The sequence below is a fragment of the Nymphaea colorata genome, chromosome 10 (genome assembly GCF_008831285.2).
Source record: "Nymphaea colorata isolate Beijing-Zhang1983 chromosome 10, ASM883128v2, whole genome shotgun sequence".
In the NCBI taxonomy this organism is placed as follows: domain Eukaryota; kingdom Viridiplantae; phylum Streptophyta; class Magnoliopsida; order Nymphaeales; family Nymphaeaceae; genus Nymphaea; species Nymphaea colorata.
The window spans coordinates 19,702,505-19,721,086 of NC_045147.1; the positions used below are offsets into that span (position 1 = coordinate 19,702,505).

General features: G+C 40.7%; 2 protein-coding genes across 2 annotated transcripts; both read right to left on the reverse strand.

The window, feature by feature from the left end:
- Positions 1–663: 663 nt before the first annotated feature.
- On the reverse strand, positions 664–4,834 carry LOC116261755 (importin subunit beta-1-like). The gene is made up of 3 exons (XM_031640602.1): positions 4,691–4,834; positions 1,427–3,868; positions 664–1,208 (listed from the first exon to the last, which is right to left on the reverse strand). The coding sequence occupies exons 2-3, from the start codon at positions 3,865–3,867 to the stop codon at positions 1,010–1,012; spliced, it is 2,640 nt and encodes an 879-aa protein (XP_031496462.1). The 5' UTR covers position 3,868; positions 4,691–4,834; the 3' UTR covers positions 664–1,009.
- An 8,785-nt stretch (positions 4,835–13,619) lies between these two features.
- Positions 13,620–15,012, reverse strand: LOC116261896 (uncharacterized protein At5g39865-like). Its single transcript, XM_031640826.2, has one exon. It carries the CDS (start codon positions 14,624–14,626, stop codon positions 13,901–13,903), a length of 726 nt encoding a protein of 241 aa, XP_031496686.1. The 5' UTR covers positions 14,627–15,012; the 3' UTR covers positions 13,620–13,900.
- Between the last annotated feature and the right edge of the window lie 3,570 nt (positions 15,013–18,582).

Consider the following 18,582-nt stretch of genomic DNA (forward strand, 5'->3'; position numbering starts at 1 on the left):
TTATTACATTGACAGTTTATGGGATGATACAATTCTTCCCTTTTCAAGGCTTCAACCGCAACCTGAAACCGGTTTAACGAGTGTTGCTTTAATCCTCTAAACATCCAATCAAAAGACATGAAAAGAATCCTCTTTCCTAATTATTAGTTCGGAAACAATGATTTAACTGTTTATAGAAGAGCAAGACCGATACATCGACCTACACCTGCAGTTTGTATCCTCATAGGAACTCAGAAGTATGGCCCCGACAAGCCGTGCCCGTCTTCCGATGGTGGCGCTTTAAGGAACTCACGGCCCTCGTGGCATTCGACATTGTTAAATGGCAGCATCGAATGTGATATCTCCAACACTTCATCGTGCTATTAACGGGCAAACTCCATAATCATGCATCTTTTGGCATCAACTGACTCAGGGCACAGTTGCATGTACAAGAGCAATCAGAACCATGGTTCTACTGCCTCGACCAGTGGCTGAGATTGTCATCTCATGGATGATAGCGCTGTGCAAAAGTCACTGCGATGTAATGTTCGAAGAAAACAGATTCAAAGTAACCTTTGTTCAGATGATTTGGTCTAACTGCGAGGATACACAAACCTTTTAAAGTTTGATCCGCCCTAGAAAAGTACATAATAAACCCAAGAATTTAGAATAAGCAAGAATAAGTGACACATAAATCAATAATCCTTTTACTTTGACAAAGACCTGAGGATGAGAGGATCAGACATGAGATACAGCAATCTCGAAATGGACACAATTTCATTGGACGATTTCATGCGTAATGGATGCGTAAAGACAGACCAGACCCATCAACAGTTCATGGAGCAATGTGCATCAAAATGGCAGAGCACAGCAAATTGGCGATTGGCACCTCAGCAAATAATCAGAAAGACGACGTTACGCATATGTTACAAGAGCCCAAGCACCTGCTCCCAGACTAATCTCTAACAATTTCTAGACCAGCAAAGACAAAATAAACTGACCAAGTACCAGAACCACACGAAGTTTCAACTCATGAAACTAGAACGCGGCTGATGGCATTTTGTGCCCAAGATGCTGTTTCCTTGAGTTGTGCATCTTCAGATTCCAAGCATTCACCGAGGAATTCTATGTAGAAGGTCGAGCCCTTGAATAGCATTGAAGTACTCACACCAAGAGTATCTGCTAGGTCGCCCAACACACCTACAGCAGCTTTGGTCACACTTTCATCCCTATACAGAGAGAATAGGGGTATAATTAGCTGCTAATAATGGAGACTAAAAAATACACAATTACCCCATTACATGTTTATGCATGTCTAAATTTTGCGCTAAATGTAGACCAATTCATGTGTGGGACCAAGAAAACGTCCCCAATACAAAAAAGAAAAAGGGGGTATATAAGATTTCCGCTCATATACAAGTAGGAAATAGCACATAGAGCTGCATACCTGTCCTTGTCTTGGAAAACCGCCTCTATGAACTGCAGGAGATGGCTTGCATAGGGCATCATCAGTTCTGCTTTTGAATTCTTAAAACCTTGCAAGATTCCTGAATATGCTTCAAAAATGCCTCGTCTTAGTTGATTCCCGTAATCGATCATCTCCTCATCTTGGCCACCCAGCCTAGCACATACTTCAGATGCACCTTGCAACATGGGCATGGCATAAGGAAGATACTTCTCGAAATTCTGTTCAATGGCCAGAGCAATATCCCCAAAGCAGGAAAAAATTGGAGGCTTTACTGATCGATGCAACATGCTGCTTGAAAGATCTTTGAGGAGGTGGGTCATGATGCCATCGCAGTACTTGATAACCTTGTCGTCCAGTGCACGGCAAATATCCCCAACAACCCCAACTGATATGGCACAAACTTGATATTCTTCAAAGTTTTGTAAACCCATCTCCAGGTACTTGTAAAACTCTGGCATGTATTTGTCAAACTCAGGACCAGTAGCATATGCCAACGATCCAATAGCAAGCATTGCTTCTTCATGAACAGTGGTACTCCTGCAGCCAAACACCCCAAGGAACAGACTCATAATTCTGTCTGCTGCCTGGAGAATAGCAGCTTTTGTAGCATCAGATGCACTTAACTTCTGGATGATAACCTGGATAACACCACAAAGCGACGCTTGCAGGTCACCTTGCTTTTCTCTGTCGTCTGAAGAGATGATCTGCATTTTCATTGTCTGCTCTAATCTATCCATTATAACAGGAAGCAACTGTTCAATCATTTTAGCATCTTCCGAAAGGTTTGAACATCTTATAATTTCATTCAACGTTTCATAAGCAGACGACCTGAGGCGAGAATCAGCAGCATCTTTCCTGTCAGCTACAGAAAGGAGAGCACTGATCATTTCATGAAGATATGGTGACAGGGTCATGGGAACCGCTGAGTCTTCAAAACCCTGGGCAAGGAAGTAAAGTGCGCCACAGACCTTTTCAGCAACATTGGGTGCATCCTGCAAGCTCTTCAGCAAAACTCCTAGAATCTGCTGCAGATTTGAGGGAGATATTACTGATGACTTCAGGTCAGGGGCATGTAGTAGTTCAAATATCCTACTAAGGGTCCAAGCTGTGGTATCCTTAACATGGCTATTCTGATCCTGCATCAAAGCGGTGAGCATGAACGGCAAACCCATCTGAACAAGTGGTGCAAGCTTTTCAAGGGATGGCCCTTCAAGGATGGAACCAAAAGCATATGTAGCCGCCTCTCTACAGTGCCAATCAGGCTTTGTAATGTTCTGTTCAACAAATGGAATCACAAGGGGTACAATATCATCACCCACAGTTCTGGCCACAAGACCCAAGCAGGTTCCCCCAGCCATTGCAAGATTCCAGGCACCCTCATCCTGATCCTGATCTTCTTCCTGTTTTGTTAGTGTCTCAAGCAGCAAGGGAACGAGCACTGGCAATGCCTGCTTTATAAAGTGAGAATGAGGAGCGCTGGAATAATCATCATCACCCATTTCACATTCTTCCTGAATTTCAATCTCTTCATCACAAATGGAACTCCAAAACTCCACTGCCTGAAGGGCAACAGGTTCTTCATCACTTCTTATGGCATTGGAGGTCAGCTCAAAAAGGCTCTGCATATAAGGAGCAAGCACCTCATAGTAGGTAGACGAGATAGAGACCAAGCACTCAAACGCAGCTAGCCTTATATCATTCTCCTTTGAGAGTGCAGCCTCACATATCATTTTCATTATGTAACTCCTCTCCATCTCATTCTCAAAATTGGTCTGGGCAAAATCAAGTGCATTATACAGCGCCCTGGTTGCAGAAAGCCTGACACTGCTGTTAGATTCATTTTGACTCATTCCTTGAACAACAGCAGTAAGAACAGAATTCACTTGATCCTGTTCAAGGTCTTGAGGAGAAACTTCCTCACAAACATAGCCAAGGGTCTCCAGAGTTGCCTGTTTTAGCCAAGTCACAATATTTTCTTGCTGATTCTGAGGTGCAGACGTCATGTTAGCAAGAAGACGACCAATAAGCTCAGGCCATTCTTTTCTAGGAATCTCAATGGCCGCAATCTTTGCGATGACCTGAGACGAAGTATGTCTTGCTTCCTGTGTGGATGAGGCAAGGGTTCTTAACAGCAGGTCTTTGATCTGCAACTTGAGAGATGGATCTAGAGCAACCCATTTTTGCAGAAGCTCCTCCTTTCTAGTAGCCTCCTTTGCGTCCAAGGAGTTCTTCAAGATAATACCAGCTAACCGTCTGCTCTCCACAGGCTTCTCGTCACTTGAGAGTTCGACAGACAGCGACAGAAGAAAAATTGGGAGGTTTTGCTCTTGGAATTGCTTAAGATTGTCTTCAGCAATCTTTCGGATGTTTGCATCCGGGGATTGTGCATTCAATAGAGCCTGAGTGATCTCCAACGCCATTCTTTACAGACCAGAAAAAAAAAATCAAACCCCGCTTTCAGACCTTTCTTAAAACCAATGACACATGACCACCATTACGAGAATACTAATTCAATAAAAACGAACAAGAAAATGGAAAGAAAATATTCACAAACTGAAAACAAAATGGCCAATCCCACCATACTAATAGAACAATGACATTCCCATAGGCCACGCAGAAGACTTAGAACAAAGCAAGGCACCACAAAAGAAAACGGATTTCTAATACAAACTAAACCTTAGTGTAAAAAGACAAAAAAGGTGAGAAAAAAACATAATCCCTTTCAGCAAAATATAATGGCGAAGGGAGATGAATCAACGATACTTCCCGCGTACACGGATGATCCCAACATCACAAAAAAAAAACGTATTAAAAAGACCTTAATTTAGTTGCAGGAACACGATAGACAGAAGAAAAAAAAATGAGGAACAACAAAAGTCCGACGCCATTTCCCCATAACCCCACAAGACAAGACCAAGCTTCTTCACAAGAAAGAACGATTCGACAACTGCCATAGAACAAAAACCCCGAGTTTCATAGAAACCCCCCGCTAATCGATTCAGAAAACCCTCATCGCGAGAGGAGACGGAGCAAGAATCTCAATAAAATAGACAAATAGGTAGTACCGCAACCATCAAATACAACCACGCAACAGGACAGAGGAAGAAAATAACAAGCTCGATCCTATGGCTCCAACTACGGAAATTCCACTAGGGCTGCCACCCAGAAAAATGAAAACGAGAGCATCCAAAAACAAAATGGAAAAGAGAAACTGGTATTGGTCGAAACAAAAGAACTGATTACCTTCAGCAGCGACTGTCCCTCGCGAGAAGAAGAGAGATAGAGGGACGACCCCGATCTATAGAGAGAGGAGTGAGAGTGAGAGAGAGAGAGAGACAGAGAGGGTTTTGTGAAAGAAGGGTTTCGTATTATACTGGGGAAGAGCGTAGGCGGAAGATCTAGGCTTAGGGGTCGCGCGATATGGAGGGATGGGATTCGTCGAGGCGACGCGGTGGAAGGATCTCAGCCGTTGGATTCTTTTATATAGGGCTTTCGAAATGGTGGAAGGAGCGGGAGGGGGGACGGCACTCACACCACTCTCTCTCTCTCTCACTCAAAGAGAGGGGCGGGATGGCTCCACGGGCAGGGGGGAGAGTGCTGCCCGAGCTGCCCGAGATACGGAGGCCGTCTTCTCCATCCCACCAACGCACATAAAAAACCCTAATTTTTTTTTTCTTTTAAATGAAATGAGGGAGAAAAACTGCCCCTTGCCTTTTCAGCACCATTCGCCCGCTTGCTCTCAGAATTAGATGCCGTCTCGGTCTCACCACATCATGGGCTAGCTGGTCCCAATGTGGGTCGGGTATTATCCAAATTTAGCAGTTCGGACCTGGATCCTTTTCTAGAAGGGGGGTCAATCCACCGATGACCGAGTTACTATTGGCAAGATAATGTACTTTATTTTTTATATATATATCGAAAATAAAATGTAGGGATAATGATACAAGATTATAAGAGCAGCACCAAAATCCAAAACAAGAGCATAAGCCTGGGTATTGGATCGACATTACAAGCTTTGAGTCCGAAAAGGACCTTTGATGCTTTCTGGTTAATAGCTACTAGTTTTCTTAGCCTAGCAACCTTATACGCCAAGGAACACCACCTCTATCTTTTTTTTTTTTTTTTGCTTGCGCGAGAGGTTACCCACTACCAAAGCTTAAGCTTCTCCCTTCCTTACGTTTCTAGGGGTTGCGTGGTGGTTAGGGTAAAGCCAAAACACCTTCAACTTGTCTCTACATCACAACATGAGACAGCCCTACAGCAATTATATACAAACAACTTAAGTCTACCATCATTTTTACTTGATCCATCCATCATGAGCAAAAAAAGAGAGGATATTAGTACATGTAAAGGGAATGATAGAGTGATTGAATGGTTGGTGTTGCCAGGCCACGTGACCGTGATTTTACAACGTTTATAAAAGCCTCTTAAATAAGCCATTTTGAAGTGTTAAAAAGGAAAATCGAAGACGTGAAAATTTGAAGGACGTAATACGAACTTAATTCACAGGGAAATATGTGGTGGCAATTGTAGCAGTCGACCGCATGGATTAAAATGGGGACGAAAATTTTGAGAATTTGGCTCATGTAACCTGTATCGTATCCTGGTCTATAGTTATTTTAAGAAGTCAACTCCCAACACAATGAGTTGGATTGAGACTCATTCTGTTTGGATACGAGGTTCACAGTTTCGGAGTGATTCGCTAGGTGGCCAGGTTAATTTATTTGTGATGAGAGGCAGACTCTGCTCTTATAAATGTGGATGACTTCAAAATAGATTTATATTAAGCTAATAATGTGCCAAGTGGTTTATAAGCCTTTTAAATGCAAAGTAAAATTACCATAAAGCTGCGTTTGATTGCAAGGAAGAATTTAACATGGTAAATTTTTTTGAAAAAAAATATAGAATAAAATTTAACTCTCTTTTGATTTGAGGCCTTGTTTGATTGCAGGAAAACTGTGTTTGTTTTTTGCAAGCCAAAAAAACATAAAGCTTAACATCCGTATAGATTTTCCTCTGCTCTTTATTAGCAGTCAATTTGGTAGATAAAAATAGAGAACCATTTTAAATGTAAAATCTAAAACATACTCCTGCTACCTCACATCTGGTAGCCACATAGGAAGTGAAGAAGTAGACATAATTCAGAGCGAGAGACCGGCATTCAAGAGGAGTTCACGAGTTACATGAGTGCAGCAAATATTTTGGTTCCAAGCGCTATAGGCAGTTTAAATTATAACATCTGTATCACTGTACAGAGGGAGAGGGCTTTGACACAGAGGAGAGGGCTTCAACAAAGAGGGAGTAGAGGGCTTCGACAACGGATAGGGCTGTGTGAGAGAGAGAGAGAGAGCAGAGTAGAGGGCTTTGACATAGAGGGAGTAGAGGGCTTCGACACATGGGGAGTAAAGGGCTTCAACAGGGAGATGAGGAAGAGGACGACAGAGCCCTAACGACTCTCAAAAATATCCACGGAAAAAAGTCGGACCTCCTCAGGTTTGACTTTTTTCCGCGTTAACTTTTCCTTTGCCGTATAATTTTTGCGGGTTAACTTTTAAGCGTTTGATGCACTCACCACCAATCTGTCTAAATTTCCCTTCATCGTACACTTTTCAACCGATGCACAGGACGGTGCATCAAACAGGGCCTAAAGGAAGGGATAGAGTGATTAATATTTTTTTTTTTGTTTTTTTGAAAAAAAATCTCAAACCGGGTGAGGTGACTTGAATATGAGCAAGGGTGGCACTCATGCAAGCAACTCTAACCAATGAATGATCGCTTACTACCCAATAGCCAAATTGACGTGCCAATGTTTTTTGGGCTGAGAAAAGGCAGTCATCAACATGGGCAGAATCATAAATTTTTCATCAGAAAGGTTGAATTAAAGTTTTTAAATTTTGACTAGAATCGAAATATTATTTTTCAAATAACAAGTATAATTTTCTAAACTTAACATGTATTTTTTTTTAAATGAGGTGAGGCCAGGGCCCATGCGCACTCTACGTTGGTTGTACCCCTGATCATCCATCACTTTAATTTTTTTTTAAAAAAGAGACCTACTAATCTCATGTTCTTTTTTAACAGGAGCCACATATAGTTTGAATATGACCATAAAAAGTGATTTGTTTAAAGTGAAAAGAAAAGAAAGTCTAGTCCTAATGAGTGTAGCACAACTCATAGTTACTATCACAACTTTTTTAAAATATAAAAGTTTTCCAAGTATGTTTTATGAACCTCAGTGGATATAAAAGATTTCGAAATATGCTTTTATGAACCTCAGTGGATATAAAAGATTTCGAACTATGTTTTTATGAACCTTAATGGATATAAAAGATTTTGAAGTATGTTTTTATGAACCTCAGTGGATATAGAACATCTCGAAGTAAAGATCTCGAAGTATGTTTTTATGAATCTCAGTGGAAAGGAACACATTAAGAAAAGCTACAGCCTGAAAAAAACTATTAACCCTTAAACAAAAACCCAGAAATTAAAAAGAACCCAAACAGCCGTGCAAGCTCCAAAGTTTACTATGGCTTTTTTTTTTATATGCAAGCACGCCTCTCTTGGTGAAGGTTATGTGGTTTGAATGGCCTTCCCCTCTAAACAAATTAAATGGTATTCCACACTTTATTGTCTTCTCGTGGTGGTATGGACTTGTTGAAAGTATTAAAATAATCAATATAATTTTTTAATATGCATGGTTTTTTCAAAACGAAAGGCCAACATCATCCAGTCCAAGACCCGGCCGGCCATTTATAAAATTCAGTTAAGCGGCCCGGGATGAGAATGAGATGAGCCTGGCCCGTAAGTTTGTGTCAGGACTCAACAGCTGCTCGAGGGAAGACTATGGCCGACGGCATCCGACCAAGCGGCAACTGCAAGCGACGACCCGGCGAGGGCAGTCAGAGTCCAGTAGGGTTCGGCAGGGAGGCAAGTGCGAGCTTGCAAGGGGCGACGTCCGGCAGAGAGGCAACCATGAAGAGCATCAGGCAAGCAGGCCGAGGAAGTATAAGTGGAGGGCATTAGACAGGTCGGTCGGCATCCGGCAGGGGGGCAGCCGTGTTGGGGCTACTGTCGTCAGCACAACACAAGCGGAGCTAAAATTTTTTTTAGGGGCGGGCCAAATGAGAGTTGGGTTTATTAGGTTGGATTTGGTTAGGATCAAACTGAACTTACATTCAAAAAATACATAGAACCAAAAAAAAAAATTCAATTTTTATATTGTAATTTTTTTTTTTCATTTGGGCATTGGGCGACGTATCTAATACTCAGTCCGGTCTGGCTCGGGCCTGGGTTCGAAAATTGCATTAATAACAAATAAGAAATTTCATATTTGTAGCTTGGTAATCTCCTATTTATTCTCCCCTTTATTTCAGCTTCACTATATCCCCGCCATTCCTTGTGATAACATTGTTCCTTGTTGCAACAAATTGCTGCTCTCCATTCTTCTTCTACACCACCTTGATCCCTAATAGCTTTATAAAATTTTCGAGCTCGCAATTTTTTCAATCGCAGCAGGTCTGCATGGCTATTGAGGTTGATGCTTTGGGTCAGTAATCTGTTGAGATTGGGAGAACTGTTTAGTGGAGCATACTGGCCTCTCGTCAAATTATCTGCAAATCAGAAAATTAAGGCAGTATTTTCTTGCGCCGCTTATTAACTATTCTAAATTCAACAATATAATTAAACACTACGCATAATCATGCAATGTCTCTTACAAAGGACATTGTGTGATTTGAATGTGTTGCAAGAACATATGATCCAAGAACACAATATTCTTTTTATCAGCTGCCCCTACCCCTATATGCACGTTAATACTTGCATTTGATCACAATTTGAAGTATGTCGAGATCTTACCACTTGGTACCAACACAATTCTGAACCCTAAAGATAATGAAAGTGATTAATCATTCTGTTCACTTGAAATTGAACACATAGCCTCCTTGAAAATAAAAGGCTAAACTCCAAATTCCACACTCCTTGCTAAGTGTAGGAAGTCTGGACCTCCAAGAAGGCAGCTTTTTCTAGCAGCTAAAAACTCAAAAAACTCGGCAACTTGACACTTCAACCACCTAAATAAGTGAAAATGTCACTCCCAAGAAAAAAAAGTGTTGGAGCCATAAATTTAAGTGAGAGAAAGGCACATGTTGTACATTACATTCGTAATTGAAGATAGGCACATGGGTCACCTTTATATTTATATAAAGCCTTTTATTTTTTGGCATGTCATACAGTTGTGCCCCTTGGCTTATAGTTATATGTTGTTGGATATAAATACATGTGGAAGTTTAGTTTCTTGAGTCGTTTGTAATAAAATTAATAAATAAGAATGGGTACAGTTGCAGGTTCGAGTATTTTGAATGTGTAGAAATTTATGTTCAGAACTTGGTAGATTTAAGAAAAAAGACCCATTAAAGTGCCAATATGACAAGCTAGCCTTAGATAAAAATGCATCTCACGAAATGTATTTTCGTTATGACTTTCAATTTCCTTCGACTCGAAGATCGTACCCTTGGATACAACTTTTTGAAATTTTTATTATGGGACCACGGGTTTCTGGAAACTAGCAAAAAGGGGCCTACCTATCTGCCAGCAAACCTTATGTGAGCGCCTAATGGAATTTTATCTTCTTTTCTTCCCAATAAATGTTTCACTTGCTAAAGAAAATACGGAAGTGCAAGCACAAGAAAGTAACGGAGTTTTTGCAAGACGATGGACGTTAATCTGAGACAACCTTGTGGCAGTTTCTGGAGAGGTTTATGCATTAAAAGGAAAATCTCAGAAATAAGGGGTCGTTTCTGAGATTATCGGTCCATGTCCAAATCGAAAAAGGGTCTGATTAGCAGCAACCAAATCTAAATTAGAAAATTATGTGATAGTATTGAATTTGATAAGAAGCAAAAAAAACATGAATTTTTATGAGTAAAAATTATATCCAGAGCAGATTTTGTTCCAGATCCCAACCAAATCCGATAAGAAGAAACCGATCTGAATCTGGGAATTTTTATCGTCCAACTTATCAAACGCGAATCCGATCTCAGGTAGACTGAGAATTTATTTTAAAGATCGGAGTGTGAGAACGACAGGTCAGATCTATTCCACCCCTCAACCAATACTTGAAGAACGACACATACCTTTCTGTTAATCATAGATTCGATAGGCGGCTACCATAATTATTTCCGTTCTCATCCGTAACTTCCACTTTACTGGGATAACCTTCTTTATTTTTTCTTCCATAAGTTTTTTTTACTCAGCGTTACTCCACATATGACCTCTCGTTTTCATCTTCTCAGATCCTGAAGTTGGGTCATTTTCACTGCATCGCCTGCAGCAATGCATGTGCTTTGAATCCAAAAGAGAAAAACAAATGCAAATCTCCCTCTCTCTCTCTCTCTCTCTCTATATATATATATATATATATATATATATATATATATATATAGACACACACACACCGTATGAACATGTAATTCTTGACAGGAAAAATGGACATCCTTTTTTAGCAACTTGTCCTCACCACCGATTTCAATTTTAATTTTCGTAAGGTGACTAGTTTTCGCTTAGTTACAAGCACATTAAGTAAGAAAACTGGTATTAGTAAAAAGACAAAAATAAAAAAAAGGGAAACCTGAACGAAGTTCGCTATTATACACAAAATTTTAAATTTTTTCCCAAGTAGAGAAACTTTATTTTATATGCGGGTCCAGACCACTTGCAAATATATTTAACATTACATTTCGTGCAAGTTAGTGGCCCAACTGCTCAAAGTTAGAAGAAACGACTGATAAATTCCAACTGACACACAGCCTCCTTTCAACCACCTACCGATTTCTATACAATGACTAAATCACCGATTTCTTTAAATGCATCATCTGAAAACTGAGCATTCAGCAAAGAGAAAATATGGGAAACGAACATGCTACCACCCCACCTGCTTTTATGTATAAAGAACTTGAAATCACTAAAATCCTAAGCAACTACTTCTAGCATTTCTTTTAGGATTTCGGGTGAGTTCAAGAAAATCCCATCACCTCCAAGTGGGTGTGTCAAACGCCCCTCATGGCGATCAATGAGATCTAGAAATAGTTTGTGCTTAACGATATCTATGTTCCTTTGAGAACATCGTCTTTCAACTTGACTTGACTCCTAATGTTAATTCCTTTTGGCAATTAAAGGTTAAGGAGGCCTTTCCTCCCTGCGAATTTTGACTCCTAATACTACACAGTGAATTGAGAAAACACGTTCAGACCTAGGCTAGTCAAGCATAATCTATGTTAACTCTAAGCGGCGGCTGTTGATGTTGGTGCTGGTGCTGGTGCTTCTCCGACACAGTATGTCCGATGCAGTCAGTTGAATCGGACCAAAAATGACAAATTTTAAATGCAAATTTGACTAAACTAGCTCTAATACAAAAATCTTGGATGTAAATATAAATATATAAAACTACTAAACACTTAAATAACCATATAACAAATGGCATATCCATATATATATTATCACCACATCCGCACCTAAGTTTTTTTAGTTACCACACCCACACCAACACCCATGTGACGACATAGAGCATAATAGTTGAATTGAGGTGGAACCCAGTCCAGAAATTGACAAAGAACCCGTATCAGATTCGATCCATTAGCAACTCTATCTGGAATATTGTTCTGGCAACAGGTGACACAGCATTTTCCAGCCAAAATTATCAGATCCGATCTCACGGGCGTGTTCACATGGCATAGACCAAAACCAACGGCAGAAATGAAAATTTCACAAGAACCAATCAGGACGACGTCAGTATACAGGTTCCAAGTGGATCATAGCGGGACGGCTTCTGCCCTGACATGCATCAACCATGTCCTTTTCAAACTCCACTATTGTGGCGACCTCAGCGAAGAAAAATAATGTGAGACTGCCATCTTCGTTGGGTCATTCATCTCGTGAATTCAGTCAGAAATTCTCAGGAACATGGGTAATTATATAAAATGAGATAAAATATTAAAAGATTTCAGATCTACAGTAAAACGGTTTTCTCTATGTTTGGTGAAGGGGCAGATAAACATTGCATGAAATTTAGAATAGTTATTCCGGTGAATAACAGAGTTTACAGAGAGCATGTTTTGAGTGCCAAGGAAGGAAGGCACTGCTTCGAACGACTTCAATATTGGAAAATAAGCAATTGGGTAGAGAATTCCATGGAAACCGAAAACCAAGCATTTCATCGAGCTGAAGGAAACTGGATTGCTTCGAGGGTGCATGGAAAGCTAGATCATCTAGGAGATGGCCCATGTGCAGTCACGAGATAGTTGAAGCAAAATTTGAAGCGGGAATCAGAAAAGGATTGTCCTGTTCTTCGTCCTTCTCACCAGTAGCATCTGTGTTGCCCTCATTCAATTCCCTCGTTACAAAGATATTCCTCTCCCGTATTCCTGCCTATCTCCAAAACCTGCCTACTGGCATTTCTTGGAAACTTGGCTATTTTGTCATGAGATCCTTTGGAAATCGAGAGAGGAAAAAAAATACCTATCTTGAAACCATTATGATCTTTGTGGCATTAACATCATGTTATTAATGCAACATTAATTTATTTAATGTAAGCTAATATTGCTTACTTTTCTAGTATGTTTCTATATTTTCCTTTGAAACTTGTCCTGTTGAGAACGACAAAACTATGGTTGCCAATCACCATTGAATCAACAGTAAAAATCTGGTGACAGGGGCTTTCCTTCACACGGATCTATCAAGAGGTGAAATTCTCTTTTTCTGTTTCTATTCGACTCCTTGGAGGGAAGCAACAGTATGGTAAAATGGAATGCGTTTTCCAGTGCAGTCACCTAAACAGGAACCAATAATGCGTTTGTCTATCTTTCATCCCCAATAATCAGGAGCAAAGCAGGCATTCAAGTGTTACTAGTTGATGCAATGGCGGTCCCTTTTCTTGATAAGGACATGAGTTATCGCAATTACCTACCTTCCTTACATAAAGCCACAAATAGTGCCGCAGTAAGGAAAAACCATCATTTTCTGATTTTCTCTCCTCATCCATCTCTGTCCCGACTATAGAAGATAACCAAAAGTAAAGACAACTACAAGATCTAAACAAACTCGCACACGAACTGAAAGGAAGTTGCGCAGAAACTATTTCAACCACCACATAGGAGAGAAAGAAAAATAGGGCAGATAATGAAGAGAAGTTTGTCTTTCTTTTGTATTTCTCCTAGCTTGAAGCTGAAAATTCCACGCAAGGAATAAACAAACCAATAACAAGAGAAATGGGCACCCTGTTCTCCGATTCCATTTCTTGCACCAAAGGGGAAAAAGAAAAAGAAAAGCTAAGAAAAGAGCAAAATTTTCATTAAAATCTATCTGTGACGGGGTGTAACAATCATTTCTTCTGTTCATAAACAACGGTGGTGATTCTTCCTTTCCTGTTTCATCTCAAAAAGAAAGATCCACACAGATTAGTTAGGAGCAACAAGAGGGGCACCTCATCAATCCGTTCTCGTTGCAGATGGAGCATGATCTGAACCCTCCCTTCTCGCTGTAGCACTTGTGGCTGCCGTCGCACTCGTAGCAGAGGACGAACCTCAGCCCCCCGCAGCACTCGCAGAGGTCGGTGGCCTCCGGCAGGCCCTCGAGGTACCGCTTGAGCTCGCCGGATTCGTGCAGCTGCCGGATCTCCTCCGCGCCTCCCATGTACCTCCCGCCGATGAACACCCTCGGAAGGCTGAGCCGCCTCCCCAGTATCGTCTCCAGCTCCCTCAGGAACCCGGCGTCCATCGAGAGGTCTCGCTCATCGATCGGGACTCGGAAGCCCTTCAGAATGAATCGGACGGCCCGGCAATCCTCGAAGGTCTTCCTCACGACCCTCAGGCTCGTGAAGTAGAGGACGATCTTCTTCTCCGACCCCTTTGGAGCGTCCGGGTGGAGACCCCATCTCTCCAAACCGATGGCTTCGCCGTGTTCGCTTGCATCGTCTTCAGATTTTAGGACACCAGAGGCCGGGAGGGAGTCGCAGCGGAGCAGAGAGGCAGAGATTCGAAGTGGGGAGGAGTCGATGCGGCGGAGGAGGGAGCCCTTGCGGGGGGCCTCGCCTTCGCAGAGGACCTGGACGTCTTTGAAGGAGGAGAAACAGAAGGATGTGTTTGGCTGTAATCTCCGTCGACCGGATTTTCCCCACGGCGACCACATTGAGGGATCTGATGAAGTCTCAGATAAACCAAAAGAAGCTGAAAGGGTGGGTAGACGAAGAAAGAGAAATCGCTATGACGCTTCAAGCAAGACTCTCTCTCTCTTCCTCTCTCTCTCCCCCTCCTCACAAAGGATGAGAAGAACCGACTGGCAGAACAGGAAAGGCGGAGAAGGGTTTGGAGGGAGAGGGGTTGGCTTGTTGCCTCCTCTTTTTTAGCTGGGCAATGGTTTATAGAAAGAGGAAAAATATAGAAACAGGGGAATGGGGATGTGGGAATTGTTTCTTTCGCCTCTCTCTCTATCTGTATTTGCGTGGGCACTCTCTCTTCTGGAGGAACTGGAAAAGCGGGTGTTTGCTTTTGGCTTTTCTCTCTCTCCCCACCTCCCTTCCTCTCTCTTTCTCTCTCTAGATTGTTGGTGTGATTTATGATGGTGAGCGATAGGTGCTTCAGATTTACTGTCTTTTTCTTAAAGCCACCCTTTCACTTTGCAGCTTAGTGAAAGACGGTGTCTTATTTTGTTGACACAGTCAATCTGGCAATCCTTATCTATTTTCCTTCGCCTTCTTCCAGCTTTCTTCTTTGGCAAGTCTGCAGAAGCAAGAAATGCACAAGAATCCACTCTTAAAATTTAGGGCTTCTGCCGTCATCGTGTGTTGTTTCAATTTTAAATTGGTGCTTTTCCATAAGGCTAGCTGTTTGTTTCCCTTGGACGGAATTTTTTTTTTTAAAAAGACGATTGCAGGTTTTTATCTAAAAAAAATAAGAGAATGCCATCGTTTTCAAACCTCTCATTAAATATATGGATGTTATAATTGAGGCATTTCAATTTTCAAAGGCTAGCTGGAGTTGGGCTGCCTCACAGGGGTTCATTTATTTAAGTATTGATGAGATGAGGATGAACTCAAACTACCCATTCATTGTCAATATATATAATTAGATTATGAACCAACCGCCGGTGAAAATGAGTTGAATGTCTTACGAAAGAAAAACATATGCAATTTGAGTTTGAGGCCCCAATTACTGACACACGAAGCCTAATCCAGCTTTCATTGATTCTAGACTAACCGTTATGCAGATTGAAGGCGTCGTTCTAACCTAATGAAATGGCTAAAATATGTGATGTTGATCAGAGACAGTTGATAACTCACCAAACTTCAATTGCTGAGAACATGCTTGCTTGCTTGTCCCTATGCGAGAAAAAGGACCGAGAAACTGTCTCCTGTTTTTATAATATAAAGTTCGAAAACCCAATAAAAGTATTCACTTCCCTTTAGGTGCACATGAGGGCGCCTTAAATATTAGACGACTTTTCCATTTGGATCTTTTTCTTTAAAGAAAGAGAGCTTAGAGGCTTTGCCATATATTTGTCTTCGTCTCTAAAGGCACCAACATATCTATCCATCTGCAAGACTTCAAACTAGTAGATCCCACAGGTTAACACATCTCCTTCTTATTAGGTATGAGAGGGGAAACGATCATGACTTTAGGTCCCACCACTGACATCCACTCTCTCTACATAATATATATGTTATACATGTAACAACAAAAAGATTATGTGGTCCATTTCAAGCACAGCCACCTTTCTTTGGGGGCTTATGAAAGACATAATTTGCATAAATTATTGCTAGAGAGTCAATAATCATGGTGGTCCTACAGCAATTGTATATTCTGATAACTTACAACATTGCTTTTTCTGCCCTCAAACTTATCTGCCACAGTTGCTTTCGGTTTCAGTCACTGAACTTCCGTAGCAGATCTCGCGGAGTTCAGTTCTTAAGCACAATTTTATTAAATTGGTGTCGACGAAGCCCTTTTTCGCTCATGAAAATTTATACTTTTAAGGAAAAAACATGAGCTGTTTTGTTTCTTTTCTTCAATTCGAGTTATGTGAAAGCAATTACAGAAGGATCTATAATGCTCGCAAGATGGGCTGCACTCGTACAGCCTGTTGGTGAAAATGATTACGGGGAGGTGAATTCATTATCCTATTGTTGGTGGTGGTGGTAGATCTAATCGTTAGGTTGGTAGAAATGACCGAGCATTTGTCCAAAAGAGGTTTCTAGAAAATTGGTCATGATGGCACGTGCTTCTGCACAGTTCTGTTCGCAGAAAAGAGAGAAAGAAGACAAGAAAGAGGCTGATCCAAGAAAAATTTTGTACCTTCTTACTTTTGATCAGCAAGCTCGGGTTACAGTGAATAGAGATCATGAGCTTCGTGTACTGAATTCTGCACTCTGCTTTAAGCACTTCAAATTCCAAGCTAAATGGATGGAGCCCTTGTAGTCAACCAAAGCAAGTTGTATACGCAACCTATTATAAAAATCCAGTACATGCTAATACATTAATGCTGACATTCTAAAGGAATGATAGATATTCCATGTGATTATTTCGTGAAATTTTTGCAGCCTCCATGAGTTGGAGGATTTCATCTACAGAGTGGTAGGATACAAGAATTTCACAGTTTTTCTTCTTTGAAGTGGTAACTGCTGTTCGGAACTCTTTGGATTTTACTTATGTGAGTAGGTTTTTGAAAAATTTATAAACAAAACAAGCTAAAAGCCAAAGTATATACAGTCCGCAAAATGTAAGTAAGCTTCATGGGACTATATAATCAACAATGGTCCAACAAGGCTTTCGATTAATACATGTCAGAGTGCTAATAAATGTACAAATGGAACTTAGCCATTATGTGAAGCCGTAGAGTTAAGTAACCGATAAATAATTATGCAACACACACACACACACACACACACACAAACAACATATATATATATATCAGGGATAGACTATGGGTAGCAATTTGTGAAGCTGCAAAGAATAGTTAAACGTTGAGTAATATGTCACCCGTTGATTGCAAATTAAGGAAAACTATGGACCTGCCAGCAGAAGAACGTGGACGAGAAAATGGCAGATAAAAACTATATTCAAGCATATCTATCAGTCTTTTTTCCCTCTCTTTAACCAATTAATTGTACATGAAAAACTATATTCAAATATAAGAAGGCTGTTTGCTATTCAAATTGAAAACTGATACAACTTGATCAGAGAACTTTCTTAAAAAGTATGTCGATACATCAGATACAGTGCTTTTCATCTGTACTACTTAAAGAATCTGAGAAGGACATTAATAATCGAAAAAATATTGCAGAGTCATGAGAAAAGCTTGTTTTTTAAACTTCAAGTCACTTCTCACTTGATATTTTTCTAGTGATGCAGGCCAATCTGGACCTGCAATGTTGCTGTTTTAATGGTGAAGTGGATGCTGCAGTCTGGTGAACAACAAAAGCAAACTTTTGTGTAATACTCATTCCTTCATTTTCTGTCAATAAAAGGCTTGGGGAGACTTTTTCCCTGAAATTTGCACAAGGCAAACTCGACTAGCCTAATTGAACTTGGCAGAAGCTCAATTACAATAAAAAATGAGATTAACTTGCCTATTTTTGTGCTTTTGTGCTTGGTTGAGAAGCTTGGCTAAGAAACATTATTCTATATTTTTCTGAACTTTTACGTTCAAATATTGGCAGGGGTTTCTTTCTCTGCTTTCCAACAACATGTACACGTCCTATTCTGGGAAATCGAGCTGAGCTTGAGCTTCGGTAATCTGTACCCAAGCTTCAGCTTCTTCAGCTCAAGCCTAGCGTTTCTCTAGTCGACTCAAGTTTGAGCAGTCTAATGTCAGTTTCACACAAGCTCACGTGAAAACTTAGCTGTGTTAAAATTTTCCAGAATTACAGCACTAAGGGGTTGTTTTTGAAATATGAACACTCTTATCACGAGTTTGTCTTCAAGATTGGAGCAGATTAATGAAACGCTAGAATGATTGGAGCAAATTTATGGATCGTTAATCAGAACTAGTACTGTTCATGGTTGGAGCAGATTTATAGACCACCAAACATGTATACTTTTATTTGGGGCAAATTCATGGAACACTAACATTAGTGTTCATGTTCATGC

What these genes read in the sequence shown, in the direction of transcription:
- LOC116261755 (XM_031640602.1), bottom strand. Translation starts at nt 3,867, where the DNA reads ATGGCGTTGGAGATCACTCAGGCTCTATTGAATGCACAATCCCCGGAT. An exon ending in GTTTTCCAAGACAAGGACAG is followed by an intron (nt 1,209 to 1,426) that starts GTATGCAGCTCT and finishes CTCTCTGTATAG; the next exon opens with GGATGAAAGTGTGACCAAAG.
- LOC116261896 (XM_031640826.2), bottom strand. Translation starts at nt 14,626, where the DNA reads ATGTGGTCGCCGTGGGGAAAATCCGGTCGACGGAGATTACAGCCAAAC.